The sequence below is a fragment of the Oncorhynchus keta genome, chromosome 2 (genome assembly GCF_023373465.1).
Source record: "Oncorhynchus keta strain PuntledgeMale-10-30-2019 chromosome 2, Oket_V2, whole genome shotgun sequence".
Classification (NCBI taxonomy): domain Eukaryota; kingdom Metazoa; phylum Chordata; class Actinopteri; order Salmoniformes; family Salmonidae; genus Oncorhynchus; species Oncorhynchus keta.
Window position 1 is genome coordinate 45,222,112 of NC_068422.1, and position 13,865 is coordinate 45,235,976.

A 13,865-nucleotide genomic window follows, 5' to 3' on the forward strand; every position below is an offset into this window, starting at 1 on the left:
TAGACATGGTTCGGTAGTAATGTCAGTGCAACTGACATACTGACTACAATCGCCTGCCCAGGACACACCTAGCTAGTATTATAAATAATCCAGGTGGTTCTGTGATGAGTTATCTTGCCGCACTTGAACGTCACTGGAGAAAAGCACAAACTAATAGCAAGTACACTAAGTACACACACACACACACACAATAGCCTTTATCCTTGTGGGGACTGGCGAAATGCCCACACTTGTCCGAATTGTCCTTGTTTTACTATCCTTTTGAGCACTTCTGGTCCCCATAAGGATGGTAAGACCAAAAAACACACACACACACACTCTCCCCATGCACACACACACACACACTCTCCCCATGCACACACACACACACACACACTCTCCCCATGCACACACAATCTATTATCAGTTCTCAGTCACAGCCGTTGCACACAGGTGCACCAGGGTTATCAGACTACAAACGCATCCTCTGTGGGATGAGATATAGCCCTCCATCACCGTCAGTGATGCGGCTGCGTTTCCATACTCATTTATCTCTTCTCATTCTTCACCGCAGACCACAGCAGATCACAACAGAGGGGAGAAGAAAACGCCGACTTGGTGCGTCACGTATGATCAACGTTGCGGCCAAGCACAAGCTGTAGATGATATTTTATACCCCCCCCCTCTCTGGAAAGCGGAATAACGCTGAGGTCTGCAAAATCCAGTGATTTAGCGCCGCTCGGCTGATACCAGCAATGGAAAAGCACAGCTACAGACTGGCGCTATGAGGATATTGTATACGAGGTGAATTCACCCTGCCTATAACAAATCCGATTGTACACATTACCGCAGATGCATACGTGTAGTCAGATCACGCAAGCAATAATCCATCCCACTCTATTACAGTAACACTGCCCACTGGGCACACACTGGTCGAATCAACGTTGGCTCCGTGCCTTTTCAATGGCATTACGTTGACCCAACGTGTAATAGACGTTGAATTGGCGGCTGTTCCCAGTGGTTGGCGTCACTCACTAATCCAGTCCGCATACAGTGAACGCACGTGGAACATAGGCTAAATCAATTGATGATTGGAATTATTTTTGCTTACAAAAGGTCCTGCTGATCAAATAAAATGCACACATGCACTGGCACGCACGCGGGCAGACACAGCTAAGGGGAATGGTGTGTGTGTGTGTGTGGGGGGTGCTGAGTCAACTACACCTCAGCTACATGTCATTAGTGGTATTATTGGAGGTCAGAACTGAGTGTGCTAGTGGAAGTGAAACTAGGGTCTCAATCCGTCCCACCGTCTATCTGGCCAAAGGGTGCGTGCCCTGACTCATAGATCTCTCTGTCTGTCTGCACATCACATCCCAGCATTTAGACAGACCTGGTTTATCAGCCGCATACAGAACAGACTAACAGGAAGACACAAACTGACAGCAACGCTCACAAATGTATACTTGCGAATCCACTTGGACACACACACTCAAGTGCAGGCACGCACACTGAAAATGATCTGATTTGCGTGATGTGTACTATTCGAGTATTCGAGTGATGAAGAGTTTCTGTAAATTGGCCATCCAATTAGTGCTGAGACCACAAGCACGCTTTTCTCAGTTCTAATAGTAGTGCCTAGTATTGAGCACAGCCATGCAGTGAAAGGGGAAGTGAAGGAGAGAGTTCTTCAGAATAGTGTACAGTGCATCGGAACTCTAATGTACTACGGGGGCTTTACATGTGCCATATTGTACTTCTTAACTATCACACAATAACAATATCGTATGAGTCACTGTGTGTGTGTGTGTGTGTGTGTGTGTGTGTGTGTGTGTGTGTGTGTGTGTGTGTGTGTGTGTGTGTGTGTGTGTGTGTGTGTGTGTGTGTGTGTGTGTGTGTGTGTGTGTGTGTGTGTGTGTGTGTGTGTGTGTGTGTGTGTGTGTGTGTCTTTATGTATCCTATGGTCCCTGGGAATGTATTCCCGTTAGGCCTACATTTCTCTTTCTTGTGCGTCCTGTGGAATAAACACAGAAATCTTTCCAGATGAGCGGGAGTGCTGTGCGAAGCGGAGGGATCTGCTTGCCTCACACACAGCTGCATTCCAGCACCACCCAAACCCTCCGCTCCTCACCCCGCCCCTCACTCACACCAGCATGGCCAGCATGGCCTGCAGCTCCATCAGGCACAGATGCTTCAGACCGAAACCAAAGCGAAAAGCAGGAACTCGTGAGCGAGAGCGTCCGTAATTAACCCGGCCCACTAGACAAGTTAGACCCCTTCGAGAACACGTGGGCGGAGACCGTGGGGCGTCTCGTCTTGAGCTGAGAATCAAATGGTTAAGGATGATGATTTGTGAACATATGACATGACAGATTGACAATAATATGCGGGGACATCCACTTTGGCTAAGTTGGCTGTGTTTCTCCTTCGCGGCCTAGCCCTGAATCAGCTGCAGTCTAGCATAGCCTTCCACTGACCACATGACAAACAGCAAAACTCTATAGAAAGAACTTGTTTTGCACACACATGGTAATTTACATTTGACGTTATTAAAAAGGTGTGTTCGAAACCTTACCTCTCACTAAAAATATCAATATTTCCTTCACCTGACAAGATGAGAGAAACACCTGGGTAATGTTCAGAACGAAAACAATTGGGAACGTTGCAGATATAGGAATACCTCAAATAGAGCAGATTCCTTATTCCACATGTCAGAGATTCATGACTGTTCTGAAGAGCATATTTCTGTCTGAATGTACTAAAACGCTGTGTCCTTCTGAACGCGCCACTGAAATAGGAGGCGGAGGTATAGGTCTACGGCAGGGGTCCCCCGTGACAGTTTTGTTTTGGTCAAAAAATACTGGTCAAAAATGATATAATTCAGCTAAAAATGTGTATAATTTATGAAAATCTGTTCCCAAATATTCCCGCAAATAAAAAAGATGTGATCGTTTCTCAATGTAATCAAGGCGTCACAATATTTTGGGGGGCTTAGTTGTGGTCAATTAATAATAATAACTATTATTTTCTGGCTCCCCGACCATTCGCTCTGATGAAAATTGGCCCGTGGCTGAATAGAGTTGACTACCCCTGGTCTAGGGTCGAGGCATTGCACAATTCTACCTGTGGACATTACGCAGTCAATTGTCACGTTCCCCACAACCAATACTGTAGGATACAACCTAAATAAACTAATTCACTGGCATCTCATGGACGCTAAGAAAATCTCTTGAACTCACCAAAATATTTCTGAAATTGCTAGCATATAGCCCTATGCAGGCAACGCAAAGCAGGCTGCCATAGTGAGTGCGTATGCAATGCCTTGGGATGAATAGAAAATCATAAAATTCTAATCTCAAAAAGAGGCTCATCACTTCAAATAAAACCTCACAGGGTCTAATGAGGCTTTCAAAAGTATGATATATATGAAATAGTTTAGTAGGCCTAAATAATGTAAAAAGTGAAAAGGTAGCAGAATGTTGAGGGGAAAAATGGTACCCAAAGAGGTGGGCGATAAAATAAGATGAAGACTAAATCCGGTGGGAGCCCCCTGGCGCCTCATCCACCAAATTCCCAACAGTCTCTCTAGCACTCCAACTCACACACATTATTGCCTATCTATGTCAACTAGAATATACATTATTGAAGGACACACAATAAATGAACACGAAATGTAGACTAATAGCATGCGTTATTGTTTCACTAATATTCTCAGGGGGAAATCGATTTGTTTAAAGACGGATGTTTCACTCTTCCATTGCGCTGTAAGGATAACGGTGCAATTGGTTACAATATTGGCTGTGTAGGTAGGGACAAAGTATGAAACATTCCTTTAAAAAACTATGTCTTCAATTTAGACAAATGTTAATACTTTTTCCTCCACCTTATGCATTGTGTATTACCTTGAAATAGAGTCCAAAAGCGATGTCTAGTTTAGGTCAACTCTAAAATAACTCTGAAGAATACGTGAATCACCAAACAGATTGTAATCTTTCTTTCTATTTAGGTCGGCTAGGGGTTCACCTTTTAATCGAATGTTTTATGTCAACACGAGTGGGATTAAAGCACGCAAGAATACAAGTACTGGTGTGCTCTTCGAGTGGAACGCCTGAAGGTTGGGAGGCTTGCATAAAAACGAATGCAAACCAGGGTGTTGGGAACTATTCAGAACTGTAGACTAGCCTACTGTTGTGTCTGCATTGATATAATGCTTCTTCCAATGATGACAACACATTCACGTCTCTGTAAAATACATTGCTTATGATTTCAGTCCACAGAGGCAAAAAATGCTCCCCACGTCGACCTATGTAAAAAGGAAGGGAGACAGCACGTTCACTATGGGATAATACGTACGTTGGATCCATGCACACATACTGTGACATAAGCTACCACACATGTAATGTTACCTTAATTTAGGGTGCTTATCTATTCACACACATTGATCCCAAATTTACCTTCATCAAGCAGCCGTTCGAGGTGGTTAAAAATTCCGCAGAAGTTGGGTAGGCTGCTCATCAGTTTCTTATCATTCATGAGCTGCATGAGATAGTCTGGGGTAGGCTTCGGTTTCTCCTTCGTTTCCATTTCCCCAACCATATTCCAAAAAAATTAACAAAAATCAGCCCCAAACAGAACCAAGGCCGGTACAAAATAAATATATATATACTGTATTTTTCTGGTAGGCTAAATGCGGTGAGCTGTTCTGTCTCCTGGTGTTGCGTTCAATTTCTTTACGCACTGCACTGCAATTCAACTCTGTCTGGTTGTATGCTTTTCTGAGGACAGGTGATAAAATAAAGAAAAAAGTAAACGAAAGGAAAAATAAAACAAAAATATGAAACGGCGGAGAGGTAGTTTTTTCTTTTTTTTAGTTGCCCTTATAGAAGTTATCGGAATGAATAATCTACTCCCGGCTGTGTCCACTGCGCTTGATTTATCTTTTAAAACGATGTGTCTTCTGCTTTCTCCTACCGAGGTTCTTGAGGCTGTGAAAATGTCCCTTTCCCCGAGTTCCCCAGAGCTTTCTGCGTGTTGTTATTTGTGTCTGCACACTGAAAACGTCTGTCCCTCCTGTCTCTACTCTCGATAACAGAGCTTTTTCAATGAAGCTGGCATTCGGTCTCATGTAACGGTGTGGCTGTGCTTCGCCTGGGCTCGCTAGCCCGTCACATGACCACACTTCACAGCCGAGTTTCGCAGCGGAGAGCTGAGGCGCGCGCTCCGCCGGGACCGAGTGTGGAAGGACAAATGCGTGTGCACATATTTACACAAAGCTAAACTAATTTCCTGCAACTCTACACATTTTACCACGAGGCTGAGAGAAAAAATACACATTTTCAAGCAAATGAAATCTTAAATATAGTAGGTGCGTTGACTGTGATAAAGGCACTGGATTATGACCTGTCTTGTTTTCTAGATGAATAAATTAAACAGGCAGTGACATGGTGCATATAGCCATGGAAGCACAGTGACATACAGTATGCCTTAATGCAGTCATATTCGTGGCTTATTGGGGGTGTGGTTTTTAGTTCGTTTTTTTTGGCAACCCATCCTGTGAGAGTGAATGTCATGGTGTTTAGGTAAAAAGACAAATAATATCTCAATCTGATTGGGTGGGCTTGGTTCCCCAGTGGGTGGGCCTGGGCCCAGACCATCCGTGCCCAGGGGTGTCATGCAAACCAAAAATCTGACGGGGGGCACAAAGTATGTGAGGATGGCCGGGAGGTGGCCCGAAGAGGGGGGGGCCCTCTGTTGGTAAGTTGAATAATTAAAACAGCCTTTTCCTGCAATCTAGAGCCATAATCATTATTCTTAGTTCTATGTAAAAAAATACATGTTTATTTTTCTGCATATTTAAGCATACCTCTGGAGTGGTCTGTATCCTCCTGACTGGTGGTTTTAATAAACAAAATATGCTTCTCTGCATCTCTGCTAAAATTGAAAAAGCCTTCTAAAGTTTGTAGTTTCCACTTTAAAATTTCAGACTTGATTTGCCTGAGCGAAAAAACTATCAAACCCTACAAAAATTCTCATTAATTATAATGCTGCAGTTAAAAAAAAAACATTTGCTGCAGTTTTTCTTCAGCTGTAGCAAACTGGCTCAAATTAATATGCTATCTTAATATATTATCTGTCACTTTATTTCTAGTTCTATGTATATACTGTACACGATCTACTTCAATTACCTCGTACCCCTCTCTGCACATCGACTCGGTAATGGTACCCCATGTACAGTGCCATTTACTTTTTTCACATTTTGTTACGTTACAGCCTTATTCTAAAATGGATTAAATAAATAGAAATCCTCAACAATCTACACAAAGTACCCCGTAATGACAAAAGGAAAAGAGGTTTTTGGAAATGTTTGCACATGTATTAAAAATGAAAAACAGAAATACCTTATTTACATAAGTATTCAGACCCTTTGCTATGAGACTCAAAATTGAGCTCAAGTGCATCCTGTTTCCCATTGATCATTCTTGAGATGTTTCTACAACTTGATTGGAGTCCACCTGTGGTAAATTCTATTGATTGGACATGATTTGGAAAGGCACAGACATGTCTCTATAAGGTCCCACAGTTGACACTGCATGCCAGAGCAAAAACCAAGCCATGAGATTGAAGGAATTGTAAGTAAAGCGCCAAGGATTGTGTCGAGGCACAGATCTGGAGAAGGGCACCAAAAAATGTCTGCAGCATTGAAGGTCCCCAAGAACACAGTGGCCTCCATCATTCTTAAATGGAAGAAGTTTGGAACCACCAAGACTCTTCCTAGAGCTGGCCGCATGGCCAAATTGAGCAATTGGGTAAGAAGGACCTTGGTCAGGGAGGTGACCAAGAACCCATTGGTCACTCTGACAGAGCTCCAGAGTTCCTGTGCAGCAAAGCTCTTCATCCAACCTGACATAGATTTAGAGGATCTGCAGAAAAGAATGGGAGAAACCCTGGAAGACTCGATGCTGTAATCACTGCCAAAGGTGCTTCAACAAAGTACTGAGTAAAGTGTCTGAAAACTTATGTAAATTTGATGTTATATATTTTTTAATGTTTATAAATGACCAAAAATAATAATGTAACAAAAATGTGGAAAAAATCAATAGGTCTGCATATTTCCCAAAGGCACTGTACATATATACACACTACATGACCAAAAGTATGTCACCTGCTCAACGAACATCTCATTTCCAAAATCATGGGCATTAATATGGAGTTGGTACCCCCTTTGCTGCTATAACAGCCTACCTTCTTCTGGGAAGGCTTTCCACTAAACGTTGGAAAATTGCTGCAGGTACTTGCTTCCATTCAGCCACAAGAGCATTAGTGTTGGGCGATTAGGCCTGGCTCGCAATTGGCATTCCAATTCATCCCAAAGGTGTGCAATGGGGTTAAGGTCAGGGCTCTGTGCAGGCCAGTCAAACCATTTCTGTATGGACATCACCTGGTGCATGGGGCATTGTCCCGCTGAAACAGGAACATTGAAGCACACAATTGTTAAGAATGTCATTGTAAGCTATAAGATTTCCCTTCACTGGAACTAAGGGCCCTAGCCCAAACCACGAAGAACAGCACCAGACCATTAATCTTCCTCCACCAAACTTTACAGCTGACACTATGCATTGGGGCAGGTAGCGTTCTCCTGGCATCCGCCAAACCCAGAAACGTCCATTGGAATGCCAGATGGTGAAGCCTGATTCATCATTCCAGAGAACGAGTTTCCACTGCTCCAGAGTCCAATGGCTTTGAGCTTTACAACACTCATTGCGCATGGTGGTCTTAGCCTTGTGTGTGGCTGCTTAGCCATGGAACAGTTCTTGTGCTGACGTTACTTCCAGAGGCAGCTTGGAACTCGTTAGTGAGTGTTACAACCGAGGACAGGCGATTTTCATGGGCTACGCGCTTCAGCACTCGGGGGTCCCATTCTGTGAGATTGTGTGTCCTACCACTTCGCGGCTGAGCTGTTGTTACTCACAATAACAGCACTTACAGTTGACCAGGGCACCTCTAGCAGGGCAGATATTTGACGAACTGACTTGTTGGAAAGGTGGCATGCTACGGTGCCTCATTGAAAGTCACTGAGCTCTTCAGTAAGGCCATTCTACTGCCAATGTTTGTCTATTGAGATTGCATGCCTGTGTGCTTGATTGTATACACCTGTCAGAAATGGGTGGGGCTGAAATAGTTGAATACACTAATTTGAAGGGGTATCCACATACTTTTGATAATAATTATCTATGGCCCCCTCCCGTGCTACAGAAGGGATTCGGAACGTTTCAGCTTACTCTTTGCCCTGAACCTGAAGAAAGTACCTGAAGAAACTGCAACAACAGGAATGTCTCTTTTTGTGACAACGTTTATTTGCTGTGGGAGCAACCAGCACTTTTTAAAAGAGACGGGATTCACCACAACCGCAGGGGTTCCAAGATTATTTCCAGCAACATCGCAAACTGTTTTAGAGAATGACGGACAGGGTCTGGTAGTGCTCCAGTTCTCCCTGTTAGAATAAGCAACAGAGGACTCCTTTAGAAATGGGACTATGGTTATTGTGAGTAGCCTAATTTATGCTCCTTTAACTCCGGCTTCTACAGTGAGTTTATACAAACCGTTATATCCTACCACTCTGATAGTCTCAAATCTGTCAGAAAACGTTGTTGTTACGTTAATAATTTGGCTGTTATTCCATTGGTTACCTCGAGGCAGATACCCCAGGGGCAGAGTGGCCCACACATTGAATACGGCGCTTTTAAATGTTTGAGCAATCACAATTAAAACCATTCTCGTGAAGGATCTCTTTCCTGAGCGCAAAGTTGATTGCATGTTTCTCACTGAATCATGGCTGTCATCAGACTGTAGTGTCGCTCTTATTGAAGCCTCCCCCTGGACTATAACTTTTCATGCTCTATCAGAAAAGGGGAAAAGGGTGGGGGGACAGCCTATTTTTACTAATGCTCTCAGCTGTAAGGACATTTCTTTTGGCTACATTGGGTATTTTGAGCATCATGCTGTACTGTTCAAATGTCAGCCACCAGTGCTGGCCATAACCCTGTATAGGCCGCCAAAGCACAGCCCCACTTTCTTTACTGATTCATCTGAACTATTGTCTATTGTCATTAAGAACTATGCTAAAATCATTGTGTTGGGTGATTTTAATATCCATGTTGACAAAGAAACTGACCCCAAGGACATTGAACTTATCAATCTTTTGAGCAATATGGACTTTATCCAACATGTTAGTTACAGGATCCACCCATAATTGCGGCCATACTCTGGACCTGGTTATTACCAAGGGGCTTTCTATTGACATATCCTCTATTGTTGATGTTGCTTTATCTGATAACCACTGTGTTTTTGTGTTACCTTGTTGCCCATAGCGCAGGGTAATACTGAACACATTAAGAAACCTTATCTTACCTCTGAAGTTGCTAAAGATTTTAATTTAGTGTATGAACAATACCCCCCCCCCACCTATTCTGCCTTCCTCTTGTGATTATTTAGTTGATAACTTTCATAGCAAATTAAGGGCAACAATTGATGCCACAGCTTCAGTAAAGTTGAAAAAGGCCACATCCAAATGGAGAGCCCCTTGGATGAGTGAGGAAACTAATCAATGAAAGAGAAATTGCAGAAAGGCAGAGTGGAAGTGGAGAAAGTCAAAGTTGCAGGTCCATTACGATATTCTGAGAGAGCTCTTGTCATATATAACAAGGCAATTAGAAATGCCAGAAATACTCATTTTTCTAACTTGATCACTATAAATCAGATTCAATTGAGAGTGCTCTTCTCGACCATTGAACGCCTGATAAATCCTACCCCTGCAAATCTATCTGAACTTTCCTTCACATCTAACTGTTGTGGCATATTTCAACAATAGGCTGGTTATCAGTCAAGCAAGACCTGTTGACAAGTTTGATGATATGTGCCCTAGCCTACCAGGCAACGGCACTATGGATTTATTTTCCCTGGTTTTGACACAGACATGCTCAGGAAAGTGATATCACTACTTAAGACTTGTACCTGCATTGTTGATTCTATTCCCACCACCTTAAAAACAGTTTTCAATTGTACATCTGCAGAAGTGCAAGCTATTGTTAATCAATCTCTGTTCACAGGGCACTTTCCCAATTGTACTAAAAACTGCAATGTTGAAACCTCTTCTGAAGAAGTAATCTAGATGCTTCAGCTCTTAGTAATTTTCCAATCTTCCATTCTTAAGCAAAGTTCCGGAGAAATTGGTGTTGAAACAGTAAAAATATTTTTTAAATGCCAACTGTATCTTTGAAAAATTCTGGCTTTTGTGCCCACCACATCACAGAGTGTTAAGGTGGTAAATGATCTTAGATCCAACACAGAGGCAAACAGCTCTCTGACCTTGAACAGTACTATTAGATTTAAGTGCTGGATTTGACACTGTTGACCATGATGTCCTTCTGCACAGAATGGATTGACCTCTCCGGTCCAGTTCTAAATTGGTTTAGGACCTATTTAACCGGTCGAGAGTGTCACTCTTGGCTGAACATAACTCAGAGAAAATACATATCACATGTGGCATTCCGCAAGGTTCGATTTTGGGTCCTGTACTGTTCAGTTTATACCGTGCATTTGGAAAGTATTCAGACCCTTTGACTTTTTCCATATGTTGTTATGATACAGCCTTATTCTAAAATGGATTACATTTATTTTTATCCTCATCAATCTCCACACAATACACCATAATTACAAAGCAAAAACAGGTTGTTAGAAATATTTGTTGATTTATAAAACAAAAAAAGGAAATGTCATGTTTACATACAGTAAGTATTCAGACCTTTTACTCAGTACCTTTGGCAGCGATTACAGCATCAACTTTTCTTCAGTATGACACAACAAGTTCGGTACATCTATATTTGGGGATTTTCTCCCATTCTTCTCTGCAGATCCTCTCAAGCTCTGTCAGGTTGGATTGGAAGAGTTGGTGCACAGGCATTTTCAGGTCTCTCCAGAGATGTTCGATTGTGTTCAAATCCAGGCTCTGGCTGGGCCACTTAAGGACATTCAGAAACTTGTCCCGAAGTCACAACTGTGTTGTCTTGGTTGTGTGACTGGGGTTGTTGTCCTTTTGGAAGGTGAACCAAGGATCTCTCTGTACTTTTCTCCGTTCATCTTTGCCTCGATCCTGATGAGTCTCACAGTCCCTGCCACTGAAAAACATCCCCACAACATGATGCTGCCACCACCATGCTTCACCGTAGGGATTGTGCCAGGTTTCTTCCAGACATGACACTTTGGCATTCAGGCCAAAGAGTTCAATCTTGGTTTCATCAGACCAGAGAATCTTGTTTCTCATGGTTTGAGAGTCTTTAGGTGCCTTTTGGCAAACTCCAAGTGGGCTGTTATGTGCCTTTTACTGAGGAGTGGCTTCCGTCTGGCAACTCTGGCAACCATAAAGGCCTGATTGGTGGAGTGCTGCAGAGATGGTTGTCCTTCTGGAAGGTTCTCCCATCTCCACAGATGATCTCTAGAGCTCTGTCAGAGTGACCATTGGTTCTTGGTCACCTCCCTGACCAAGGCCCTTCTCCCCCAATTGCTCAGTTTGGCCAGGTGGCCAACTCTAGGAAGAGTCTCGGTGGTTCTAAACTTCTTCCATTTAAGAATGATGGAGGCCACTGTGTTATTGGGGACCTTCAATGCTGCAGAAATGTTTTTGTACCCTTCCCCAGATCTGAGCCTCGACACAACAATGTCTCGGCACTCTACGGACAATTCCTTTGACCTCATGGCTGGATTTTTGCTCTTGGCATGCACTGTCAACTATGGGACCTTATATAGACATGTGTGTGCCTTTCCAAATCATGTCCAATCAATTGAATTTACCACAGGTGGACTCCAATCAAGAGGTAGAAACATCTCAAGGATGATCAATGGAAACAGGATGCACCTGATCTCAATTTCGAGTCTCATAGCAAAGGGTCTGAATAAGGTATTTATGCAAATATTTTCGCTTTGTCATTATGGGGTATTGTGAGTAGATTGATGGGGGGAAATTAATTGAATCCATTTTAGAATAAGGCTGTAACGTAACCTCATGTGGAAAAAGGGAAAGTTTCTGAATACTTTCCTAATGCGCTGTGCAATTTGATTTGGTTAGTTAGCTAGTTATGAGGTTGGGAGACTGGGAACGTACCTGGGCCAGATAAAGCCAACTTCATAAAATTGTTATGAGGCTATTAGTATTACAATAAACCCTTTCCTGAAGTCAAATGACCTAGTGGCCATATGGGTGGAATGTTATTCATATTTTTCATAATTTCATAATTAATTAACATCATTAAAAATAACTCTGAAAATCTGGTGTTTCTATGTCAAACGGTTTTGCTATATTTCAGTCTTCTGGTATGTACTGTATATAAAGTATAATATTGGGATGCAGAACTCTATATCTGACATAGTACAGGTGTCTTCTTTTTTTAAAAGCCCATAACCATGTGTGTAAGGTGTGTAAGGTGTATTTGTGTGTAAGTGTGTAAGTAGATTTGTTTAAGACAACCAAGAAACAGACCCTGATTTAGCCCACTACTGTAAAAAAGGTTATTTTCATTGTAGAATAATAGTGAAGACTTCTAAACTATGAAATTACACATATGGAATCAAGTACTAACCTAAAACGTGTTAAACAAATCAAAATATATTTTATATTTGAGATTCTTCGAAGTAGCCACCCTTTGCCATGATGACAGCTTTTCACACGCTTGGCATTCTTGGCCATGTTCTGATTATAACAGAACATGGCCAAGATGTTCACATGTTCATAAATTACCAGCATGGTCAAATAATAGGTCTGGGACAGGTAGCACGTCCGGTGAACAGGTCAGGATTCCATAGTCGCTGGCAGAACAGTTGAAACTGGAGCAGCAGCACGGCCAGGTGGACTGTGGACAGCAAGGAGTCATCATGCCAGGTAGTCCTGAGGCACGGTCCTAGGGCTCAGGTCCTCCGAGAGAGAGAAAGAAAGAGAGAATTAAAGAGAGCATACTTAAATTCACACAGGACACCGGATAAGACAGGAGAAGTACTCCAGATATAACAAACGGACCCTATTATATGTGATATGTGAATGCGATAATGCATTCTACAGTCCAACCTAGTTGAACTATTGGGGATGTTGTGAATAAACACAGAATCAAAGGTAACATTTAGTTTATGTGAGAAAGACTCATTTTAAAGAGAATGGAGTGAATGATGTATCGTGTTCTATTATGGCTTCATTGTTACAGATGTTGATTAAACCACAAAACGTTTCACCAAACTATGTTAATTCCAGTGAAGGCAGGGGATCTTTTATTTTACCACACAATAAGCATGAATTATAACTGCTTAAATTCTGTCATTAAAGTATGTATATAAATAGTTTAATTGGCTTAATGGTGTTGCCTTTCTTTTGTAATGCAAAACACGTTCCATGCCCGGAGCTGGCTGTCTTTCAGATGTATTAGAAAAACAATTGCCCCACTTTCTGTTTGATGTTACTTTGCCCGCCATCCCTTTTCACGCAAATGAAAAAGAACAGGAGCAATGTTTTAAAAACAGCCCGAAAAACAAAGCTGCGAAGAATGTGTGAAATGGGCCAAGGAGATGAGGGGCTGAGGGGGTTTGAGGGGGCTGAGGAGGGCTGTGGGCCTGGCACTGACAGCTCTGAAACAAACGACCCAACAGAACAGGAAGGGATTGTACTGGGCCTTTTCCACTACCTTTTCATCTCTTTGTGCCTCCACGGCCATTCTCATGGAGATCCACTTGTACTCGGAGGCCTAGGCTGGCTAGAGTCTCGCCCGCCTCTGCTCAGAGAGTGTGTTTGGAGGAGGATGGGGGGGGGGGTGTATTTATGCCCCCCCCGCCTCCCTTAATGCCCCCTA

General features: G+C 42.7%; 2 protein-coding genes across 3 annotated transcripts in view; one reads left to right on the forward strand and one right to left on the reverse strand.

The window, feature by feature from the left end:
* The window catches only part of LOC118401216 (protein quaking-like), a 109,963-nt gene extending 104,774 nt beyond the window's left edge, over nucleotides 1-5,189 (reverse strand). Inside the window, exon 1 of one of the 2 annotated variants that reach the window (XM_052477468.1) lies at nucleotides 4,434-5,189. In XM_052477468.1, the coding sequence (XP_052333428.1) occupies nucleotides 4,434-4,575 (142 nt within the window). In that variant the 5' untranslated portion in view covers nucleotides 4,576-5,189. The remainder of the gene's footprint in view (nucleotides 1-4,433) is intronic. The other variant, XM_052477459.1, reaches the window with a different exon arrangement.
* LOC118401088 (serine/threonine-protein phosphatase 2A 56 kDa regulatory subunit delta isoform-like) overlaps nucleotides 1-13,865 on the forward strand; it is a 633,889-nt gene that overhangs the window by 470,859 nt on the left and 149,165 nt on the right. The window lies entirely within an intron of this gene.